The following is a 25747-nucleotide window of genomic DNA, read 5'->3' as shown; positions in this document are numbered from 1 at the left end:
AGCTGAGCTAGGAAATGGCTATGCCATACCTTTCTGGCACTCGTGCCTCTTTTTTCTGGATATATTATCAGCACTGGAGGAATCAGAAAAGTTCAATAAGTCAGTGGTGAAACTTTCCCAGGCAAAGCTACATAACAGACTTTCTTACACCCAGAGGGCCATGCCAGCCTACGAAGTTGGGGGGAGGAGGGATTGGAGTAGAGGTGAGTAAGCAAATGTCTTTGTAGGTATTTAAACTGAGGTTTTTGCAAGCCCTCTATTTGAACGCTTGCAAAAAAATACCTGGCTGGGTGCTCACAAGGCATGCTCTGTTGCTACCTACTGCTTCTCCTGCTCTCTAAGGGCCTGAAAGCATATCTGGGTCAGGTCATGGACTTTATACACTAAGGAAAGAGATGGAGAAATGTGCTGGAAAGTGTGGGACAACATTTGCTTGATGCAACATCATGTAACCTCCCCGCAAATAGATCAGAATGAATGCTCAGTAATTATCCACAGTTGCCTTATCTCCATGCAAACATCTCAGGATCAATGCTCAAGGAACAGGTTGTGTGAAAGGAACCTGGAACTATCAGTCTCAGAATCGCCAGAAGGAAACTGATGCTATTTGCATTATTTCCACCTTATCCCTGCTAGAAATGATGTAAATAACTTCAGTCTCTCAGTGAAGATTCTGAGGCTGGCCTTCACAGTACCATCCTTTTCAGGTAAATATATTTTGTCATGGCTTGGGAAGTGCCCACTACAATATCCTGCCCTGATAAGTTGCTGGCCCATTGAGGGGCAAGAGCAGCTGGTGTGGTGGGCCAGACCAATGGGGCCAGCAATTGATTCAGCCTGCCTGGGCAGGGTGAGCAGGGTCATATTGAGGTTGGGGCTTTTGTGGTTGCTCCAATGGAACCCATACAGGGTTCCCACCAGTTTGTCCCTGCAGATGCATACAGAAGATGGGATCAAAAGTCCCTGAAGCACTTGACCTGTTTTTGAGTTTGAGTTTTAAAACCTAGTCTTATATATGAAAAATACGGTACTCTATCCAGAGACTATCTGCGCAGCATAGAGCCACATTTTGGGGAAACAACTCTCATGTTACTGGGATAATACATGAATCGGGCAAGATATTTCTAGATCCTAGAGTTGCACTGGACTTCAAGGGTTATATGTTGCCTCCCCAAACCCAGACCAAAGGCCTTGCCTAACTACTATGGTGGAAACAGCTTTCTTTTTTATATGATGGCCTAGTAAAAAATAACAAACGAGATAAATCAGCATTCCAAACATGAAACTAAGAGGCTCTTGCCCTTGGTTGTCCAGAGACCTTTGCATCCACTCCAGTAAAACAGTTCTTGACTTTAATGATAGAATCAAACTGTCAAAAGAACAAGAAGGACAAAATGGGGAAAGAGCCAGTAAAAGAGAGCGAAACTCTATCCCAGCATAAAAGTGTCATTCAAGGAGATAAAGCTGCCACCAAGATGTGAAATTCTGCCAAGGATGTCTGTTATCCCCTGAGCTAGGAATTAGGAAGAGGCAATATGAGAAAATATGCTTTCCAGACAATAGTATATATAATATGCTCCATTCCTAGAGCCTCCATTTAGGAAGGGGAGAAAGAGTTATTAATAATAATAATAATAATAATAATAATAATAATAATAATAATATACTCTGCCCACCCATCTGGCTGGGTTGCCCCAGCCACTCTGGGCAGCTTCCAACACACATAAAAATAATAATAAAAAACATCAAGCATTAATAGTAACAGTCTGATCCAAAGTGAGCCATTTGTAATGCACTTCACAGACAGCAGTGATTGCTGTCTACACAGTAAAAAACAAAACCAAGACTGTCTCTGGGAAGAACTTGGAGGCTATAGTCTCTTCCTTGTATGGCAGGAAAAGGTACTATGCACATGATCTAAGCCTGTGCACATCATGTGTAACATTTCAAAATATATCTTGGAGTGAAGTTCTTGGATCACACAATACAGCCCCTTGGCTTGTCAAAATGTATAGCGCCCAGAAGACACTGTGTGTGTGTGTGTGTGTGTGTGTGTGTGTGTGTGTGTGTTGACAGCAGTGTTATTTACGTGGGATGACTTACATCAGAAAAAATCTTTAGGCTGAAAGTCCTAAAGATGGCGGTATCTGTGCTTCAGTTCAGTCCCATAAAATAAAAGCAAGGACAATCCAAGAGCATTACTTATACCATAGTGCAATGGGGAAACCCTTATACTGAGCCACAACATTGTATTTTAAATTGTTGTAACCTACTCTGGGACCTTAGGGTAAAGGGTGTATAATAACAACAACAACATTTCACACCATTGTTCCATATATATTTCCATTAATGCAGAGCCAAATTCTGGTGTTTATAAAAGTCACAAAGAAAATAATGTCTAAGATGCAAAGGTTCCTTGTGTGATACATTGTTATATTTTCAAATATCCCTGTATTTCATATTTCTTTATTATTACGTGTAAACACTTCCTCAAAAATGTGGATAAAAAATGAGTGATTGCCACTATAATATCGCTAGGATTGCGCTTCTGAAACTCAGAAGACTTGTAGGTGCTCAAATTCAGTGATTTCTATCAATATGGTAAGGGGCTATATTGCTATCACAGTGAATTGGCCCAGTTCACACATGCAGGCAGCGATATGAGTGGACACACTGGTCCCAGTACAGTTCCTTGGTAGACTCCATTGTTTGCTTCTTGCTGTTCTCCATTTTGTAAGTGAACCATTTATTCCAACCCTCTGCTTCCTGTTCTTTAACCATTCCTCAAACTCCATGACTCATTAATTTACAGAGGGGCCTTCAGTACAGAGCTTTCCCAAAACAAAATCCAGACACATCATGTCCACCAGGTCAGCCCTATCTACATGCACATTGACAGTTCTGAAAGGCTAGTTGGGCAGGACTGCCTTTTTTGGAAGCCATGTTGATTTTCCTCAGCAAGGCTTGTTAATGTGTTTAACAATTCTGACTTTAATAATTTCTTCCAATTTACCTGGAACAGAAGTTACGCTGACAGATCAGTAATTTTCCAGATCCCCTTAGGATGAATTAAAAAACAAAACAAAAAAAACAGTGTTAACTTTGGCTGCCTTCCAATCTTCTGGTAAAGAGGGTGATTTTCATGATGTTGTATACTTTACTTAAAAGATCAGCAATTTAGTATTTGAGATATTTAAGACTTTTAAGATAAATGCCATCTGGCCTCAGTTGTCCATAGACCTTTCTATTTACCCAGTTTGCTTTAACAACAGAATCAAGTCATATAAAGAACAACAACTAAGGAGAGAAAAAGAGATTTTCTAATTTGCAATTTTTAAATTAGTTCTAAACCTTGTTCACCTCTGTTGGACATATCTCCTTAGATGCCCTCTCTGAAAACAATGGTACATATGTGGGCATCTCCAACATCTTCCGATTACATGAAAGGCCTGCACAGAGAAGAAATTTGTTTAGCCTCTGTACCATTGCCCAGTGTTCCTTTACTACTCCTTTCACGTCTTGGTTGCCATCTAAAAGTCTTACTGCCCCTGGTTGCTTGCTTGCTTGCTTGCTTTGTTACTTCTCACATTACTTAAGAAGGAAGGTTTGTTAGTTGCTTTGCATCATTAGTAATTTGCTCCTTAAATTCCTTCTTTGCTTTCCTTTATAAATTTTACATTGTATTCATTTTAAATTTTCCTCTGATGCTAAAATACACAGTCATCCACCATACCTTGCCTCCTTGCCCCCCGGTTTGTCATAACCTGCACATACATTTGCCCAAAGGTGATGATGATCTTTGGCACCCATTATCACAATATTTCCCCTTTTGACTGCCTGCCTGATTTCTGTCTATCTCAAGATCATCACTAGAATTTTGCATTGGGGTGGGGGGAGGCACAAGAGCATAACCCCAGTTACTTTAGCTTAGAACTCTAACCATCACAATTCTATGACTGTGGGTGAAGTTTTTTCTCCTAAGGCTTCCTTGGATTTTATGTCCACGGATAACTGTATCCTACTGATCCACCGCGTCTCCAATATTCCCATTATATTCATGTTCTCCTTTTATTACTAGGCATTGTAACATGAAAACCAACCAAATACCCGTATCTCATAGCAAAAATCACAAGCAAAGAAGATATACTAAGGAGGAGGGCGGGAAAAGTGTTTATATGGAAATGCTCAAAGCCTCGGAGCTAAGACGATGAGTAACCTGGATTAGACAAATTCATGAAGGATACAGCTATAGCTACCTGCCATTATGACTATGTTCTACCTCTACTGTCAGGGGAAGCAGGCTTCTGAATACCAGTTGCAGGGAACTACAATTGGGGAGAGTGTTCTTGCAGTCCTGTCCAGCTTTCCATAGGTATCTATTTAGCCACAGTGAGACAAGGCTGTTGGACTAGATGGGCATTGGGCCTGATCCGACAGGGCTCTATCTATGTTCTCCACTATTTCTATGTGATTAAAAAAGTAAAGGACCCCTGACAGTTAAGTCCAGTTGTGAACGACTCTGGTGTTGCGGTGATCATCTCGCTTTACTGGCCGAGGGAGCTGATGTTTGTCTGCAGGCAGTTTTTCCGGGTCATGTGGCCAGCATGACTAAGCTGCTTCTGGCGAAACCAGAGCAGCGCACGCAAACAATGTTTACTTTCCCACTGGAGCGGCACCTATTTATCTACTTGCACTTTGATGTGCTTTTGAACTGCTAGGTTGGCAGGAGCAGGGACTGAGCAATGGGAGCTCACCCCGTCGCAGGGATTCAAACCGCCGACCTTCTGATCGGCAAGCCCTAGGCTCAGTGGTTTAGACCACACCTGTCCTCAGTCTGAGGGCACAGAGCGCTGAGATAATCATCCCTAAGGGACAGAGGTGTTGCTAGGTATGTTGCTAACACATAGTGCAGACTCCTGTCTTGAAGCACCCGTGCTGCCTGTAAAGAATATGTGGTTTGGCATTGCTCTTTACCTGGGAGGGATACATATTGCGCATTTTAAAAGGGTCCACATCCCACAAGTTGTGAATGAAGCAGGTGCTGGAACATGGCGGCAGTGGTGAATGCTTGACTTGTAGCCAAACTGCAGTGAGGTCTCTTTCCCACCACCCATTGCTCTTGTGCAACTAATTGGCAAGCCATCTCCCCCTCTAGCAATCCCTGATGTTGCCACCAAGTCATCTCCTCTCCTGTGAGATTACAGGAAGAAATAAGGAAACCTCCGTGTTCATTCTCTTTTGTGCGGTTTGGCAGGTTTCCTTTGGAAGTCATTAGGGAGCCCAGCCAGTTCACCTAGGGATAGAAGACACAATGCAGGCATGCAAAGGAGAAACCGAAGCACCCCAAGGGCACCCCAAGGGCACAGAGCCAGGCTTTATTCCGGGAAGCCGATTGATATGAGCATGTTTTTGAAACGGCTTGCCGGGGCTTTTACCGAAACTGACATTAAATCTCAGGAGTTCAAGCTATCATATGAAATGCTGTGCAAATAACAGAGGAATAGTCACAGGAATTAACCTAAAGGAGACGCCAAGCTTTATGAGACTGAAGGCAGTGATGAATGGAGGAGAATGTGGCTCTCCGGAAAAGTAAAAGAAGGAAGCATCTGTTAAAGGGTTTGGGGTTTGTTTGGTTCTTTGGTAAAAATTTCAATAAGAGGGGGAAATGGAATAAAAGGAAATGGCATACTTTAGGTAAAGGTAAAGGGACCTCTGACCATTAGGTCCAGTCATGACCGACTCTGGGGTTGCAGCACTCATCTCACTTTATTGGCCGAGAGAGCCAGCGTACAGCTTCCGGGTCATGTGGCCAGCAGGACTAAGCCGCTTTTGGCGAACCAGAGCAGCGCACGGAAACACCGTTTACCTTCCCGCCGGAGCGGTACCTATTTATCTACTTGCACTCTGACGTGCTTTCGAACTACTAGGTTGGCAGGAGCAGGGACCGAGCAATGTGAACTCACCCCTCACAGGGATTCAAACCGCCAACCTTCTGATCGGCAAGTCCTAGGCTCACAACAGCAGGTTCAATGAACAGAGATCTTCCCGCCATAGGCACTGATGGCCAAGCCATGAATATTGCTGCATTGCATATACCCTTCAAGCTTATCAGTCCAGCCCTCAGGGCTCTTCCGAAGCCACACCCCCTGCAGGCCATGTTTTGCTGCCTCCTTGAGCTTTTCTGCCCAGTTGAAATATGTCCTTGAACCCTGACAATGCCTCTTTCTTCCCTGGATGGAGCATAGAGAGGTGTGTTTGAGCATGTAGAGAAACTAGCCTAGGGCAAGGGTCAGCAAACATTTTCAGCAGGGAGCCGGTGCACTGTCCCTCAGACCTTGTGGGGAGCCAGGCTGTATTTTGGTGGGGGAAAATCAGCGAATTCCTGTGCCCCACAAATAACTCAGAGATGCATTTTAAATAAAAGCACATATTCTACTCATGTAAAAACACCAGGCAGGCCCCACAAATAACCCAGAGATGCACTTTAAATAAAAGGACACATTCTACTCATGTAAAAACATGCTGATTCCTGGACCGTCTGCGGGCCAGATTTAGAAGGCAATTGGGCCGGATCCGGCCCCCTGGCCTTAGTTTGCCTACCCATGGCCTAGGGTATGAAGACAGAATTTACATTCATTGCTCAGCTTACCTTTGACTCTGGCATGCCTACCACAGAGGACATGTGGCCCTCAGAAGATTGCCCAGGAGGAATTAGAGAGCTTGGATTGAAGAAGGTTCCCCAAACCAAAGCTATGGGTTCATCCTCTGTCTAACAAGCAAGAAGAAACTTGCCTTCTCCCTCCAGATAGTATATTCATGCTAAAGTGATCTGCCTTATTTTTATGAGCTCCCAAAACATGCACTCCTAAGGCTTCTTCCTAGCCTCTTTTTAGTCTTGGCCTCACCACTGTACGGGTGTGTGTTCTTTCAGCCCTGTCAATTCAGCTGTTAGGCTCTCCTAGTGGGACAGAACCTTCTCCCTGAGGCAGAAGCAAGGTGTGCTCGTTTGTGTGGGGCAGGGATGGACTGTTGATTCTTAAGGAGACAGCACCCTCTTAAGGATGTTCTAATAACTGATATATCTAAGATCATGGATGTCATAACAACTTAGCACACTCCCCTGTTTGTGAGGTACATTTTTCAAAAGCATAACACGAACTTTCCTCTTTCTGAACTGAGAGAATAAAAATCGAGAGGGGCAGAACAAAGCAAAAGCTGTGCCAATCCTGATAGCCCAGTTATGTTGAAACATGTGATTATCAATTTATTACACAACGTGCTTTTTTTCTTTAAAAAAAATGTTTAGGGGTACTCTCATTTTCCTACTCATACTGAAATACTGCCCTTCAGTAAGGCCAAAATTAGATTCACAAAATGTTTAGGGATATGCATACCCCTGCATACCCAGAAGAAAAGCACTAATTACACATCATTGGCAGTAACAGGACTTCATTTGGGCTGCAGTCCACATTTAAGTGGGTTATGAAGTAAGCTATGCTGAGACATATTAAAACAGTATTAAATGCTCAAAATGGGTTAGTTATAGAATGTCCCTATTTTCGGAGGGATGTTGGAGAGTATGTACCAGTATATGCCCTCTGATTAATGTTTGGGGTACATTTGGTTTAGGGTGTTTTTAATGTAAATGTTATTTCCCATGGTGTTGCAACATTGACAGAATGTTGCAACTAGAGCAAAATTAAAATTTTGCACTATTTTAAAGTTCGAGAAAATGTCATAATCTTAATTTGAAACATTTTCAAATAGTGTTTCTGAACTTTATCTTTGAGGAGACACTTTTCTATACTTTTGCGTATGTTTAAAAGCCTCAAGCTCGAATAAAATCCATAATCAGAAATGTTTAAAAATGAATTAGAATATCGATTTGAATTTTTGTTTTATTTTTTAAACATAGGGGAATCTGTTTGAGAATTAATTTTTCTCAGCTGAAGTTCAAAGTCAGCTAAGAAAGAAAAGGGACAGTAGCCCAATAAATCAGCAATCAAAGGCACATTATCTGTTCAGATGACTCTGAGGAAGTAGCACAAAGCTGAGCAAAGTCACATAATAGGCTAACATGACAAGTGCAACTTTTCACTGACTACTAAGACTGTCAGTCTTTGTTTCATTCACCTGTCTACTTTCACCCAGTTGCATTCACAGAACCTTTGCTTCCTCAAAATGCTTTGTCGTCAAGTCAGATGCATTTAGTACTTTGAAGCACAGAGTATTCTTCAACAAACCTGGGGCAATAAGAAGATAATAAGAGGCTGCAGAATCAGGCCAGTGGCCTGTCTAGTCCAGCATTCTATCCACACAGTGGCCAGCCGGATACCTGTGGGGAATTCACAAACAGAACCCAAGCACAATAAGTCTCTCTCCTCTTGCAGGTTCAAACAAGTGGCTTTACAAAGGATACTGCCACCAACCTTGACTTGTGGCCATTGTGGCTTGTAGCCACTGATAGCATTATCCTACATGAATTTGTCTAATCCTGTATGAATTTGTCTAATCCTGTTTTCCTAGAATCATGGAATCTTGTAAAGGTGGAAATGACCCAAAGGATCACCTAGTCCAACCCCCTGGGATGCAGGAATCACAGCTAAAGAATCACTGACCTCCCAGGGTTAAAAACAGTGGAGCTTACTTCATGTATACAATTGCACTAGTTGCTATATTTGTGAAATTTAAAAGAACAAGCTTTTAAATTAAATCAACTAAGCTTTACTCAGAGTAGACTCACTGACATTACTGAAGATGATTAGGTTAGGTCCATTCATTTCAATAAGTCTGCTCTAAGTTAATACCATTAAATGTCTTTGTTTTATTTAAGCGAGAATTATAAGAGGAGATGCAAACTGTTGCAAACCAAGACACTTAAGTTTATTCTAGTTTTTCACCAACTGAAAAAAATAAGAGGTGGCACTGATGTTGAAAATGGAAAGCATCAACATTTACAAAACAATAGGTAGGTTTTAGGATTTATAAACAGTATATAAACATTCAGCAGTTTCTTTCACTCGATGCAGAAGCGGTCAGAATTTAAGGGCCAGGCTACCATATCCAGGGAAGCAATATGCTTCCCAGATTGCACTCTTAATTTAAATACCTGAAGCTGTTCCATGAATTGAGGACTTTTCCAACACAAAGTTCAATGAGTTTGTTTGTTCAGTTCAGATCAGTCAAACACAGTATCATGCTGACATCACTAACACTGTTATCTTTGAATCTTGGACCCAAGAAATTTGGAGCAGTGTAAATTGGCTAGATGATTAAAAAAAAAACCAGTGCAGGAATTTTGCATTAATCTGACAAAGAGAACATTTCAATATGGGCTCTTCAATTTTCCTCAAGTTTCCTATTTTTGTATTTAATCGAGAAAATATTGGGGGGGGGATGTTTGTGAATACTTTCAAATTATTTCTCCTGATGTTTTACATATCTGCTTCAAAGACAGGTGATTTGCTTAGGATACACGAAACTTGCATGGTTTTTGAACCACGCAGCAGAATGTAGCCCACAACTCATGTCCTGTGGCTTGCTAGATAACCACAACAGGAAGTTTACCAAGCCCCTTGCTGGTTGACAAGTCAGTGGGTTACAAGTTGTGGAGGCCTGACATGAATGAGAAAGACCCATGAAAACATAAGAAGTGCACTTCTGGATCAGGCCAAAGGTGCATATTGATTCCAGCTTCCCTTTCTCACAGTGGCTAAATAGAAGCCTGAGGGATGCCCATAGGCAAGGCATGAGCACAAATAGCACTCAATTCACTGTTATTTCTTGACTGAAGCTAGTCAATCGGGACACAGGAATGCTTTTGCAATATAATGAACAACCTGTATAAATATTAATACAACCACTGTAGTAACCTTATTCTATCACCGTAATCTTATATTCTATGTAATTAGAAAGACCTAAAATTGAAAATCTGTCTTTGTTGAATGACCAGAAAGCCCCCCAAAGTCAATTTTCAAGTTCACTGATTAGGTCCAAAGCCAGCATTATCCGTTTACGCAGACTCTAATTCTGTAGCAATGTTATTTTTCTGGTATGAAAACATACCGCTAAATGAGACATACACAAATGTGTACCTGATGATAAGTCAGATAAGAAGCTTTTGAATGGATCAGTTTATTACTTATTTCAATTAGAATGGCAGTAGCGCTATGCGCTTTGGCAGTGTACAGGAATAAGCTGTGGGGAGCTGGCTGTGAAGACAAAGAGAACATTTTGTTTTTAACCAATTAATCTGTTTTGAAAAAGTTGCACACTCGAGGTATTTAAAGCCTGGAGCCCTGGCAGCAGTCTTGTATGCAGTTTGAAGTCCTATTACGCAAGCAATCCTGTAGCATATAATATAACAAAAAAGTGGGTGGTATGGCAGAATTCCCTACCGATCTCAAGATCGTGGCTTCTATTGCCTGGGAATTGTATCTTGGCTGGAATCAAGTGTCATCACATGACAGTGATTGCAGTCTGGACATGTATCATTTATGATATGTTATTTTCTTCCTAATCTTAGCTTTCCCTTTACAGTATCAGATACAAGCTGTTTAAGTGTGATATTCTTGTAATGCTTGTTCCTCTAAATTGCACATGAAGGTTGGGAATTGGATGTATCTGTTCATATTATAAAAAGACAATGCACTGTACCCAAATATAAAATGGAACCTGAGGTGAAGTTTCAGCTTTCCTCCCCCCCACCACCACTTCTGTAGGAAATGTTTATTCTCATTGAAAAAACATGGGGATCAATAGATGATGTAGTAAAAAAAATTTTGAAGTTTTATGTTGGTTTTTAATTTAATTTAATAATAACTTTAAAACATATATATAGTCCAAAACTTGGATGCCAAAGTTTACATACATACACACATAGATAATGTTAATTGTATGTTGTCTTTCCATAGTTCAAATCATGAAACATGAAAAAACCGTGCATAATTACAGTAAAACAAAAGTAGCCATAAACAATAAGTAAAACATTAAAAAATTCACAATCAAATTTCACAATTTCAACATAAATAATAAATAAATCTAAAATAAGAATGCAGCTTTCCTCTTAAGAGCTGGAGTGAGCAAGAGACTGAGGGAAGCTGGAGTAATGAGTGTATGGAATAAGAGTAAGAAGATGAGGAGGAAACGGGAATTCAAGAATGGGGTCAGGTCTAGGAAGACTGTAATGATACATGGGTAGAAATCTGAGAAAGGAAAAAGCATACTAGAATACTAGGAACGCAAGAGGCTAGAAGTAGATTCTGCTCTGACTGTCTGGCCTGTGCCAGTTCTCCAGTTTTTCTAAGCATTGTGAATTGAACAGGATTAATCCATCCACTTAAGGTACAGTTCAATAGGCCTTTCCAGAAGTCATATCCTGGAGTATAAAATGCCAGCCACTGAATGTGAATCTGATTAAACTTTTTATAGTTTCTGACCCCGGGATATGAGCTGTGAAAGAATGTGTTTGTTGTTTGGTAACTGATAGAATTTGACAGATGCTCATGGAATGTAATTTTTGTTTTGCTTATGGTTTTAAGGTCTAAAAGAATTAACTGCTGTTTGAACTTTCATGGTGCATAATGTCTATGTTTCAAATGTGAACCAGGGTCACATTAGAAATCCTTGATAAACTAAAGGGATTTAGCAAATGTGCATATTCTGTAGTTATTCCCAGTTGTCTGACACATCATCTGCCCTATCATTTGTGCAGTTTCTGACACAGGTTTACATGTATCAGTTTAAGCTTCATTTTCCCCTGACCCCTACCCACTTTTTGTATGAATGGCATGACATTCCATTTGGAACTGCCACAATTCCACCCTTCTATTCCTAGAGTTAATTTCCAGTTTCTGCTACCTTTAGCTAGGTGTTGTTCTACTCTCTTGACAAGGACAGGCAATCAATTGCCATGGGTCTCTGGGGCAATTTGGCTCAGTCATCTCCATCACTTGCCTCCATCACCTTGCTGACAGCTTTTGTGCTAATGGTGGCATGGTGGCATGTGCTTTAAATGTATACTGTGGATCTGTAATTTGTACAAGGCAACTGTCCTCCTGTCTCGGAGGAAGGGGGAATCTCATGCTTTTGAGAGGGAGGAAAGTACAGTGGAAGCCAGAGCAATACCTAAAGCTCTTCATGGTCTTTCTGCTCATTCCTGTCCTATCATTTTCAATGTCAACTTCTCCTTGCTGTCTTAGAAAGGACAGCTTTAATGTACAACCTTATTCTAGATTCACCTATTCATTCCACAATGCTCTCCAAACCATAAAATCAAGTTGGATTTGTCTTTACTGCCAACACAGAAATCTGAAGACTTTCATATGGTACTTTCCATAATTCATACTGGCATCTAGCCAACGAAGTCACTCTGGGTGTTTCTGGTAAAACATTCACATCTATTACGTCATTAAAAAGCACCCACGAGGTTGCTTTAATGGCATACTATAATTTTACCAATATGGAAAGGGAGCACCATTCATACAAAATAAGTAAATAAATTGTAGAGGTGCATAGCAGAGGTGCATTCAGATCTACTCTTGGTTTCCTAATCTATGTCTATCATTCTGAGCATCACCCAATTATGTGGAATTAGTCCCCTTGGGGTTTTTCCCCCCTCTGTAGCTGCAGCCCTGGTGTTCTCTCTCATTCATATAGATTCTTCCTGAATCTGTATAGTGAAGGACCCCCCAGGAGAGTCCAGCTCCCGAAGGCCTACTTTTAGCTTGTTAAATAAATTCAGCCCAAATTGAAACCATATTGAATCCAGAAGCTTCCTCGGCTACAGAACAGACAGCTGAGAACAAACACTTTCCAGAAGCATTAAATAAAAGGAGCTTAGTGTGAGGGGAAGGCCTGGGGGGGATTGAGGAGACAGCTGAGTTTTGATCCTATGAAGTGACACTAACATCTTCTCAGGAACAGTGTGGTCACATTCTATGATCCTCCCAGCTTTGGGGAGTTAAGAGAAAGTGTGAGCTCTCAGTGTTAAGCTATCTGGGATTCACTGGTTGCAACGTATAGCTAAATACTCTGTCTGGACAAAGCCTGACCACTAGCAGTTGTCCCACTGCCCGGCAAAAAAATCTAAATTTATGGTACCATTTCTGTCAGCGGTGACTCATTTTCCATATGAAGAGGGAAAGCTGATGATACAGATAAAACCACAATCAAAACCTAACCTTCATCTTTCTTTGGGGTCAATTTATTTGAGAAGTGCACAGGGACTTCTTTCAATTTCTTGTATGAAAAAGGCACTCTTAATTCACCTGTCATGCTGAGTTTTATCACATTATGACATAAGAGTGATCCCACTTCACTATGGAGGGTATGTAGCAAAAATATCCTTTAAAAATTATTTAATTCAAGGGGGAGTTGTTATCCCAGGATAGCAAGCCTGGAATACCAACTTCTAAAACTTAGCTATGTAAAAACAACTTCAAAGCAGATTCCCATGTAACTGCATGTGAAAGTTCTTGGGAAATTTTAGCCGGAATGGATTCTCGCTGATTTGACTTGAGCTAAATTTCTGTAATGTTTAACTCCATGATCCTTCTCCCCATTCCCATTTTGCACTCTCTGAATGTGGCACTCACCCATAATATTTGCACTGCCCAGATGTGGGCACATGCCCACTCTAAAAAAGGTGCTCACTAAAACACTTACTAGCGGCCAAAATTATTGGAAAATATCAGCTAGCAATGTAGAAATAACGCCCTAGCAAAAAGTCTGGAAGTGCTATGGACCCTTTTTCTGCTTTCTTGGGCAACTACTGTCATAGAATTACAGCAGCAGTCCGAATTACTGGAAGGGGCTGGAAGCAGTATGAAACTAAACAGAAAATTTCCAGCTCCAATTTCTGATCTTACTGCATCTGTAGGTTTATTAGCTGCAAATTTGTGGTGTTCTGTGGAAGAGTTTATGGTTCCATATAGCTTTTTTTCCCCCCTTGGCTTCCTAGGCAGAACCACTAATAGCCTCTAAGAGGCAGAAAATTGAGCTGAGGCTATCTGTTTTCGTCTCTCTCACTCTCCGGCCCCTCAAGAGTTATTATTAGTTCCAGGCTGTGTGTCATTGGTTCAAACAAATCACTCTGGCAGGCCTTTCTGGCAGTCATCATTTTGCTACTGTCGATTTACTTTTACTCTTAAATAAACATTGATCGAGGTGTTCTAAATATGGGTCCAAGGAAGCTCTCTAGAACAATAACAAGTTCAGTTAGCCTGCTGCTTTTCCAGGAGACCAGGCGGAGTTTTAATAGGTTCCTCTTTTAAAAGCAGGAACAGGTGAAAAACCTGAACAGGCAGCTCTGAATGTGGTTAAGCAAGTAAGGGTTTTATAGCCGTACCCCTCACACCCATACCCCCTTCAAGAAAGACCATTAACATGGACAAGAGACTCTTTTCATATACCGGTTTATTTCTATTTGGAGTTCTCTGGAACAACACGGAACGTAGTCTTGCTATTGTTTGCCAGTTTTCTTTGGGGCGGTTATTTTAGTTTTATAGAATTACATGAACATTCTCTCGCTGGAGCTATTAAGCAAGGGAGTGCTCATCCAACAATATTTTATTTTATTTTTAAGTAAGGAAGACATGAGCAAGTCCTGTCAGGGAGTTCGGCTACTCAACATAATTAATGTCCCAGGCACAGTCCCAGTTGGTGGGTCACACAACGCTTTCCAAACTGCAGTTGTGTTATAAATTATAGTGCTGGCCAGAGAGAAAACTGTGTTTTCCCAACAATGATACAGCGTTCTTCCAGACAGGGACATAATGGGCCATTTGGCTATTGCAAACAGGTTGTTGACAACAGGTTGCTGTATGTTTTTTAAATGGATTTCCAAAGAAAGTGGGGTTAAGTGGGGGCAGAGAAAATACGTTGTTTGGATGCCCACATAGTCATGTGGACTCTGTGACAATGCAGTTCTAAGTGCTGTGAAAATGCAGCATCCACCAAGACAACTAGAGCCGTTGCATCAAAAAAAGTTTTTAGTATAACATTCTGTTTTTTCCATGATGTTGACCATTGACTATACAGTGGTACCTCAGATTAACAACTTAATTCGTTCTGGAGGTCTGTTCTTAACTTGAAACTGTTTTTAACCTGAGGTACCACTTTAGCTAATGGGGCCTCCCACTGCCACCACCGCGCGATTTCTATTCTCATCCTGAGGTAAAGTTCTTAACCTAAAGTACTATTATGGGTTAGCAAAGTCTGTAACCTTAAGCATCTGTAACCTGAAGTGTCTGTAACTTGCTGCATTTTAAGATGCTAATGGATTCTCAGCCTTAGTATATTCTGCAGCCTGAAGTTTTCCCACCTTAGTGCAAATATTTTTCCCTGTTTTGTTTTGTCTGATTTGGATTTGAATAGCCCCATGGACAGAAAAGCTAAGCTAGGCCACTTCACAATCTTGTTTGACGACTCTTACTCCGTATTTAGCAATTTAGATGAAATGTTTTGGGGAGGGTTATGGGTATATGGTCGCAATTATGCAAATACATCCCAAAGATTTGCTCCAGGATAGTGATGGGAAAGCTGGAAATGAAATAGCAACTCACCAATGCTAACATAATGTTTTGTGACATTACACTGATGCTGCAGCTAGAACACTTCGTCCTAAGCATTTATTTGTTGGCCCAGAAAGCCTCTAGACTGGCCTATAAAAACCTCTTATAGAGTTGTTTTTCTATAAGGAATGGCCTTGTCAAGCTATCACCTACGCAGGACTAGTTAAAAAATGGAGTAAATCAAGGTAGACTTTTCCATTGCAGATGAGGTTGGGGCCTGTGCCAGCCTTATCTGATCCTTCCAAACTCTGTTCTCAGTACCAGAGCTTTACTCTGAGTATAGCTTATGCAGTAAGAATAGGTTCTGAGTGCATATTCCTCAACAATGAGTAAATAGAGAGAATGCTGGGGAAGGGTGTCTAGCTCTGAGGGAGTTGTTGGAGACCCACTCACAGTACACTCCACCCCACAGGTGAAGGCAGTAAGGTGGAACAATCCTGACACAACTTTATGGGATTAAAAATTGGTCACAACCTTTTCAATCACAGATGTAGCTAGGCTTAGGCTTAGATTTTGGCTGTGTATCCACTATCAGCCTCCCAGGGGGAGACTGAAGTTTGTACAGGGTTTTGCCTGAATTATGGGCCAGCTCAAGACACAGGTCAACTAAGCTGATACTCCGCAGACCTCTACTGGAAGCCCCAAGGCCCTTTGGCTCCCCGCTTGGCTTCAGGACAGAAACGTCCACTCAGACCCCTCTACCAGGGTACACCTGAGATCACACCTGCTTGATGTCAGGGTGATGAACCAAATCACCCAGAACTGGACTAAAGATTCCACCCAATGCCTTGTCTGCCGAAAGTTGTGGCAATTCTTATGAGGAATGCAAGAAAGAAAGAAAAAAACAACAGGCCTGATTTGTTTGCAAGCAAATTCAAATACAGCGACCATTTGAATCACAGCAAGGTCTTTATATAAGGTGCCTCAAGAACAGCATATGGGGTGGATGGGCTGCTCTTCTGCTGGCCATGCTGCCGATCTCCAGCGAAGCCGGCTGTTACCCTTTGATGCCAGACCAGAGGGAAGACTTGCTGCAGTCTTCAGCCAATGCCCCACCCCTTGCCAAGGCTGATTGGGCAAAAATTCAAAATTATTGGGCAGGGAATTCCAGGATCCCTTGCAGCCATCTGAGGAGGATCCCAATGCTTGGCCACAAGGCCAAAATAATTTTTCTCCTCCGATGGGGGTGGGTGGGTGGCGAATCATGATGGGCCTCAACCACTGCCCACCCCAAAACTGGGTAAGTGGCCCTTTCTGGTCAGGATTGAGCTCCTGCATCTCTTTTTGTGGAAATTAAGAATTGAAGTAGTCTAGTGGAAACTAAAGTATTATTCTGAAGGAAATCTTGAGTCTTAAATTGGTAGCAAAGCTATATTGCAAAGGTTTCTCAAGCAGCTCTTTCATATTTTGCATTGCTCAGTGCTAGCATTCCTAAGAGCAAGCTCTAAGAAAGGGCTTTTGTGCGTCTCAGTTCATTTGCATTTTGGTATAACGTTTGCCCCTCTAGCAAGTTCATTCCCAAATAGAGTTCAGGAATGGCACCCCTATTCAGAGGGATCTGCTGAAAAATACAGTAATTTTCTCTCTGCCAAGCAGAAACTGAGAGGTTATCTAGATAGGCTCTCAACATAAGCGAAGAATGCCAATGCTTATTCGGAAAGAACTATTCTTGTATGTGCTTGCATGCTGCTTGATATGCAATCAAAAATTACAACTGTCAATTAAAGCCTGTGAAAGCGCTTGGAAGAGCAACTGAAAAAGCAAATGAGCGGCTTACGTTTTACTAATTATATTAGCTATCAATTGATGTTTTGTTTTTACTAGTTCTAACATGGATCATGTCAAAAATTGCCAGACTTTTCATGTTCATGGGAGAGGCTGCTTGGAGGACTAGACCGTCATAATGGAAATATTATATTTCACAATTCCCCACCCTGCATTCATAGGAATTCCATTAGTTATGGAAATTTTGATCTAAGCAAGTGCTATATCAACAATTGCAACCCAATACAGTCATCCCTTTAAAGGCGCCTCCAGACTGTTGCTATTTTTGAGTGGGATTCAATCACATATTGGCAAACTCAGGTTGTGCAATTACAGTGGGAAGATCTTGTGCAAGAAACCTACTTCCCCAAAAGATCAGCCTTTTTTTTTGCAATAAGGAAAATGCAGTGGTAAGTGTGGGGTAACACTTGCTCTGATGTAACACCATCTAGTCTTCCCACAAACCAATCGAAGTGAATGCTCTGTAGCTGATGTCTGATCTCCCTGCAAACACATCAGGATAAATGTAAACATTATCATCTTCAGGTCAACACAAATAAACCACTTATGCTGATCATAACCAATTTTCTTCAGCACATACTTCACCGCTTCATAGTTCTCCTTCAGTGTACTCGAGTGAGCCAGGGGTATAGAGGCAAACTGGTTGCCGTTGTGTAGCAGAACACATTTCAGTGATCGCTTGCTGCTGTCAATGAACAGTCTCCAATCTTTGGGTTTGTACTGTTGCACTCCAAGCTTGAGCAGAAGCTGTGCAATATCTGCACAGTACACCAAGTCCTTCTCTTACAAGAAAAAACGGAGGTACTCTTGATGCCTGTTGTGGAAGAAGCTGATGCGAGCACTGTCAGAGAGGAGGTTTTTTTCCTTCAATCTGGATGCCAACAGTTCGGCAGAGTCCTTTGACAAGCTGAGGTCACAAACTAGATCATTCAACTCCTTTTGGGAAAATGGATGTGGAGCATCATCTTCAAGAACCACTTCTTCTTCATGTCCTTCAACACTAGAGGCATCTTCGTCACTAATGTCAGGAAGTTCTCCGAAGATAAGCACTGGAATTTCATCACAATGAGCTACAGGACGACGTGCTGATTGAAGATCAGGATACTTCGTGGGGCAGCTGCCCCATTAACTTAGTTTTGATCCCCCAACTTTATGCTTTGCCGCACCAATTTATGGAAGATTTCGAGGTTTTATGACTTCAAACTGATCCTTTTCGACATAATCACCCAGAACTATCGGACCTGAATACTTCTTGTCATTAAAATAATCATTTCCAATCAAAACAATTATTCAACATGGCATTTTACCCCCACCAACTTCTTCTAAAATGCTCCAAACAAGCGTACATGTGAACAAAAACGTAAAAAAAGACATGTGGCCATAGCTCAAAAACTTGACCTGATTGAGCAAAACCAATGTGATTTTTGGATTCAGCGCATCAGATTCATCCTAAATCATCTGAAAAAATGCAGACAACAAATTTGTTGTTGACCAGTGTAATAATAGTTATGTAGTGAAGTTCTCACCCTGGGCCAGCAGGGGGGTACTGTAGATAGTTTTACTCAGGTCCACATATGCAAATAAGGGATTGAAAGTGATGTTCAGTGATTGGATAGTGATTGGATAGTTACAGAAAGTTGTTACAGTTACGTTGTACTGGAGCTCTATATAAGCCCTTCAGTTCAGTTCTGTACTGGCCTGTGAATAAACAAGAGCTGTTTGAAGAATCGCTGTGTCGTCTGATATGTTCACCCACAACTTAACAATAGTAATAATAATAATTGCATCCTTTGTTGTCTGCTTACATTTATTTTGCTAAAGTTTGTGTTCCTTTTTGTTCTCTTCATTAGGGCAAGACTTCATTTTACTAGACCACAATTTCTTCCACTATTCTGGAGGCATGACTGCTTCATTGGACACCTTTTTACAAAGCTCTCCCAACTCCACACATTTCCTTCCCTATTTCCTTTGTACTAATTCTTCAAACCCCATTTTCCCTCAAGCCCATCATTTACTAAGCTCCCCACTTCCTGTGGAGATATGATGTAACCAGTAGCAGCAGAAGTGCCTTTATCTTATCCGAGCATTTTAGTCAATCTCTGCCAGGAGGTTCACCGGCACTGCAAAATCTCACAGAGCATTAGATTATAAAATGATTAGCCATAGTTTTGGGGGTTTTTTAACAGTGTGTATTGCTTAGGCTTTTCTCAAAAGCAGTGCTTTTATCTGAGTTTTCATTTTTCCACGTCTGTAACTGAAGGAAAAGATATAGTGAGAAGATAGTACATCCAATATAAAAATGGCTTTTTCCCATTACACACCTCCCTGTAACAAGTGAGACATTTAAAACTCACCTGTTTCTGTGTCGCTTGAGAAAACACCATTGTAGTAGTGAAGTTTGAAATTAGAATGTCATAGAAGACTGACGCCTTTAAAAATTGGGAAATATTTCTGGTCACAAGTGGAGTATGCTTACCTCAACTGCAATCAAATACCTTAAGCATACTGAGCAAAGAGTTTTGTGGTCATTACAGCACTAGATTTCATGGACCAGAGCTATCTTCAGTTGCATGAAGCGTGATTCAGTTTTCAGGTATGCATACCTTGGATGTAATGGTGTGTTTGTGTGTGTGTCAGTGTTGGAATTAAGTATCAATGGGATGCAACAAGTATAGCCTGACAGCTCAGTCAAAGCTCAAATATATGTAAAATGACCCTTTGCAGCAACAGTGGTTAGTGACAACAGAATTGTTTTAGCATTGCTGAGAAAATTCACTCCTATAGTGGAACAGGAAACCATTATCTCTACTTAGACCCAAATGAATAGAATTGAATTTTTTAATGTTGCAGTTTCACACTGGCATTTCTCTTTGAAGTTCCTTTGTTCCAGGGTAGCCACTTTACAGTGTGTGTGTGTGTGTGTGTGTGTGTGTGAGAGAGAGAGAGAATATCTGAGATGTTCACCTACTAGTCTGTTGTATTGGGGCCTCTGAGTTTAAGTAGGTGTTATAGCATATGGATATAACTGCATGCAAACACTTTTGACACTGATTCGTGTTACATGGTACTTCTTTCCACTGCTAATAAGAGGCATGTCTAGCCCTGCCTACAATGGATAAGGGCACAGGGGAGTTACAGGGTAATTATGAGGCAGTGGTTGTGGGGGAGAAAGGAGGGAAGTGGGCGTTACTAGGCAATTAGACGGCAAATCCCATTTAATTCCAGAGTAAATTCATGGTTGTTTCTGTCCTTTAACCACAATCCCATTCATGTGGTAATTACTTTGGGGTCCATTAAGTGCAATTACAAAGTAATCCACAGGAGCCAGTAATTACTCAAAGGTTCTAAGATATTCACCAATTAAAACCCACTGGGCTACCATGTAAATAGAAATGGTCACATGGCATTTATGAGTCAGGATAGTTCCCTGCAATGTGTTTTATTGTACTGGCTTCTTTTATGAATGGGACAATGAGGCGATGGGTAGTACATAATCTACACACAGCAAGTACCTCATTGGCCGTTTCAGACCAGAGAAATCCAGTGTGAATTATTTGTTCTGTTTCTTTTCTTGTGGATCACCCACACTGTTCAGATGGCATCATATTCTTTGGGTTAAGTTTAGCTAGGAGCTTCTCTTGTCTATCTTCATCACTGGCTCGGAAATACAGGTAGAGGCATTTCTCCTGTAAATGGGCATCACTCTCTCAACAATTGAATTAAACCGGTTGGGGGTGGGGGGACACTATATTAGTTGAAAATTTCAACCCAAATACAGTAGGAGGGTTAACACACTCTGACCACTGAAAAGCATAATTAATGTTGGGGCCTTCTTGCATGTAACTCATGATATATCTCATTTCCCCTTGGAGAATTAGTGGTGCTTTCAGATGACAGTTATAGTCACTCAATGTGACATGTGACAAACATGGCATGCCAACACCACCATCCCCCAAAAATGTATTTAGGCCTGTGCCATCCCCCTCATTCCTTGTTGTAACAATGGCAATAATATATAAAATGGCAATTATGTATAAAAATGTATTTTTCACACCATTGGCACGCTGCCGGTCTTGCATAGTTCACCTATCCTCCTCCTAATGAGAGGGCATGTGTATTTCAGTCTCCCTTCTAGTTACAGATAGGTAGCCGTGTTGGTCTGCCATAGTCAAAACAAGAAGAAGAAGTGTGCATGCACACGAAAGCTCATACCAAGAACTGACTTAGTTGGTCTTTAAGGTGCTACTGGAAGTCTCCCTTCTGTTAGTGACTGAAAGTAAATGGAGCTGTGCTTTGCAAGACTGGCTTGTGTGGCTTTGCCCTCAAATAACAAATGGGTGAAGGGAGCCTGCCATAGCCTTTCCTTAAAACCACAGGTGGACAACATCGTGTCCTCCAGATGTTTTAATCATCACCACCATCACCATCATTTTATTTGTATGCCATCTTTCCACAAAAAAGAATGACTGCTCAAAGCAGCTTACACAGTGGCGGAGCTAGCTGCTCCGCCACCCGGAGCAGCGCACATGCTGTGCACCCAGGGGCGATCCGCCCAGGGGACGGGGTGATTGTCACGGCGGCAATTCGGCCAGGGAGGATTTTGTCACCCCCTCCCTCTGGGATGGCACCCGGGGCAGACCGCCCCACCGCCCCCTTCCTATGCCCCTGAGTTTACAACAAAGAAAACAATAAAATCAACGATCATGAGAACAATTTCTTGACATATTAAAGCAATAGCGTAACAGCAAATATCATAACACCAAAACACAACATTTCACTTGCAACAAGATTGCATCGTCATCTTAATTTTATTGGTTTTGAACGACAACTCCCATCATCCCTGGCTCCACAGCATTGTGGGGGGATGACTATTGGCCACCCATGCCTCTTGTTTTCTTTAAAGTAGCCATAACATAAGTTACCTCAGCAGTAGCTGCTCTCTGCCCTTGTAGGCTATAGTTGCTGCTTCCACTTTTCTCTGAAAAACAGGCAAAGCCAAGCAATATGTGAAGAAAGCACTCTGTTTGAAAATGCATTAAATAATTTCCTCTTCCTTTTGCTTGGTTTTAGAAATGTGTTTGCGAGGAGGACAGTGATGGTGGTGAGTGTAGGATAGACTGGTAGAGTGCCTAGTCCTAGAAGGGCAGCTAAGATGCATCAGAGGGAGTAGCTCAGATAGGGATGTTGGGGGTCCAAGATGGCGGTATTACTAGAGGTCTCTGGAGCTAGGCTTGGCTCAGGCCTGATTTTTCTCCTAACAGGGAATATTCCAGCATTTCTTTGATATTGTGTTTCCAGACATGGGTGGCTGGATAAACATACTTGGAAAGCTCATCTCCAGTGCATAATGACTCTGTTTTTCCAACCCTTTGGAATGTGTCACACTCTGCTGAGCTTTTCTAGCTTTCTTAATGATGCCTTTGCTTTTCTCTCTCCCAGGGACCTAAATTATAATGAGTTGGTGGAATTCCCAGTGGCCATTAGGACACTCGGCCGACTTCAAGAGCTGTAAGGCATTTCTTTTGCTTTCCTCGAGGAAGAATTCTCAGAGATAATCTGGCTCCAGCTTTAATGTGGACAGAACTGCCATTCCAAATGCTAATGCGCATTCCTCTTTCACCAGGCCTCTCATAAATTCAGCATGCCCCTCTCCCCGCACTGCAATAAATGCCTCACGGATGTCATTAGTGACAAATAGAATTTCCAAAGTTGTGGTACCAGTGGGCAGATCGCCATGGGGTGTAATAACTATGGCCTTTGGCCAAACACATGAGACTCGCACACAAACACACCTCCGCAGAGAACTGCTGAAGGCCCACAGCACTGATGGGATGGGCATATTTTGCTGTGCCAGTTTCTGCAGCCCCTGCTGCTTTCCACCTCTAGGGCTATGTCCCATCAGAAGAGGCTTTGAGGCTCTAATTATTACCCTCAGTGGAGCATTCTCATTTTCCACCTCACTAAGGTCCATTCATTCTTCCAGGACATGGGCAATTTCTGGCTTTCCAGGAAACAGACGTGCATTGTGGGTAATAAGCTTCTCAGCCCTTAGGGTGTGTTCAGATGGTCCTAATTTGGGGGTGGCGTGCACTGTCTCAGTGTTTCCAGTTTCCAAACTCCACATATCTGGGGTGTTTCAGCTGCACTGGTTCCCACCAGATTACTGTGTCCCAGGATAGGGGTCTAGACTGTGAAGCTTACATTGTTAGCTTGCCAAGAGCACAGGGGGTGTCTTTTGTACTTATTTGCATATATTCTGCTTACATTATAACTGCTGTTTGTGATGTCAGGTTTGACCAATGCTGCTAATTTAGTCTGGCTTCATTAAATGGTTTTGTCCTATCTTTCCATCTCAAAAAATTGATATGCATGCACATTCGCTGTAGAGAGCTTCATTTACTTTGAGCTTCATAGAGAATTGGTGAAGTGCATATATTAAGAAATAAAATATGGTAATCATGGCCACGTAATGGGCATGTGTCTGTTTTGCAGCATGTATACAAACAACAAGGGACGCGGGTGGCGCTGTGGGTAAAACCTCAGCGCCTAGGACTTGCCGATCGCATGGTCGGCAGTTCGAATCCCCACGGCGGGGTGAGCTCCCATCGTTCGGTCCCAGCTCCTGCCCACCTAGCAGTTCGAAAGCACTCTTAAGTGCAAGAAGATAAATAGGGACCGCTTTCTAGCGGGAAGGTAAACGGCGTTTCCGTGTGCTGCACTGGTGCTGGCTCGCTAGAGCAGCTTCGTCACGCTGGCCACGTGACCCGGAAGTGTCTCCAGACAGTGCTGGCCCCCGGCCTCTTAAGTGAGATGAGCGCACAACCCTAGAGTCGGACACGACTGGCCCGTATGGGCAGGGTACCTTTACCTTTACCTTTATACAAACAACAGGAGGGAAAACATAAGTGGTGACAGCTTCTTGCCACATCTTCACAAATGCAATGGACTACTTTGAAGATACTCATACAATCCATGTAGTAAATTTTATGTTGTGAGAAAGCTAACTTCAGACTTTCTATGTTTAAACAATACTTCTGTGTTCTAATCCTTAAACACCCTGGTGTCTTCTTGCTCAACAGGGGCTTCCATAACAACAACATCAAGGCTATTCCAGAGAAGGCGTTTGCTGGGAATCCATTGCTCCAGATTATGTAAGGAATAGAAATATGAAACCCAAGATCACTGCATAACCCCACCATGCTTGTCATCAGGGAGCTCATCATAATTCCCAGGGCTGTTGTCTCTCCCAAGGGAAAAGTTAAAGAAAGGAAACCAACATGAGTTGGAAAGTTGTACTCTAAATTTCCTTTACCTGTTTCTAATGCCATGTAATTTACTGTATTCCATCAGGGGAATGAAAAAGAGGAATCAACAGGTTATAACTGCAGTGTTTTCTTCATCCATATCAGTGCAGGTCCCCTTTCAGCCACTGGAAGATAGGAAAATGTATGTGAGGTGCAAAGGAAACTCCTGAAGGAGCTGCCCAAATATGCTTTTCAGGCAGTTTTCCACTTTCGTTCATGGTGCTGCTTTTTTTAGAATTACTCTGTGGCAGGCAAAGCTTGTCATTAGCTGGACAGGCTATGTCAGAGCTTCGTTACTGTAGAAATTTAACTAGGCAAAGGGTATTCTTGGGTCAGCTGGGAAAACATTCTTCACTTTTCCCCATGGTCTTAGACCACAGTGACACAGCTCATACCTGCTTTTGCCCTATTCCCCCAGATGTGATAGACTTCTATATCCCACATGGTGCAGCTCTTTTAATTCTATCCCAGTCACCTTCCTCAGTAGTATTCATATTAGCAACAGGGAAGAGACCTTTCTTGCATATATTGGCATTAACTGTGTCTTCTCCTCTTCTACAGGACTTTGACCCGGGCTGGCATCCGTTTGCTTCCTGGAGGAATGTGCCAGCAGCTGCCCAGCCTACGAGTTCTGTGAGTTACAAACACGCTTCCCTTTCTTGCTAGGGCTCTTGGCAGGCATATTTCCTCCCAACACAGGAAGCAATGGCTCCCTGTTGCTGACCAGTCTGGCACAGAAGTGTACTGGGCAGCCATGGCACATTTTCCACCCTTCTGCTTTCTCCATTCCAAGGAGCTAGCATTAATGGGCTTTCTGGAAATCATATTGTGTCGCTTCACATCCGTCTGTAGTCATATAGAACATCACTCTTAATCCCCGAATTTAATGAACACCAGTATCGGGACACATTGGGTAAGGAATATCATGGTGATGAGTGGGTGGGGGAAAAGGGCAGAGATTATCCAGGATTAAGATCAAAGTTTGTCTTTTGTACATATTGAAAGAAGTGCTGGATTGAAAAATTGCAGACGCTGGAGTGGCATCTACAGCTCTTGCGTAGTCCTCAGCAAACACACAATACATTA

The 25747-nt window shown here is 42.0% G+C and overlaps 1 protein-coding gene across 1 annotated transcript in view; it reads left to right on the top strand.

Moving 5' to 3' along the window:
* The window catches only part of LGR6 (leucine rich repeat containing G protein-coupled receptor 6), a 141600-nt gene that overhangs the window by 97987 nt on the left and 17866 nt on the right, over positions 1–25747 (top strand). Inside the window, exons 7-9 of the mRNA XM_081914400.1 lie at positions 22797–22865; positions 24437–24508; positions 25223–25294. Of these exons, the coding sequence (XP_081770526.1) occupies positions 22797–22865; positions 24437–24508; positions 25223–25294 (213 nt within the window). The remainder of the gene's footprint in view (positions 1–22796; positions 22866–24436; positions 24509–25222; positions 25295–25747) is intronic.

This window comes from Podarcis melisellensis, assembly GCF_964234715.1.
Source record: "Podarcis melisellensis genome assembly, chromosome: 6".
NCBI classification, from domain to species: Eukaryota; Metazoa; Chordata; class Lepidosauria; order Squamata; family Lacertidae; genus Podarcis; species Podarcis melisellensis.
The sequence above is the reverse complement of the archived record's forward strand: the minus strand, read 5'-3'. Positions and strand labels throughout refer to the sequence as shown.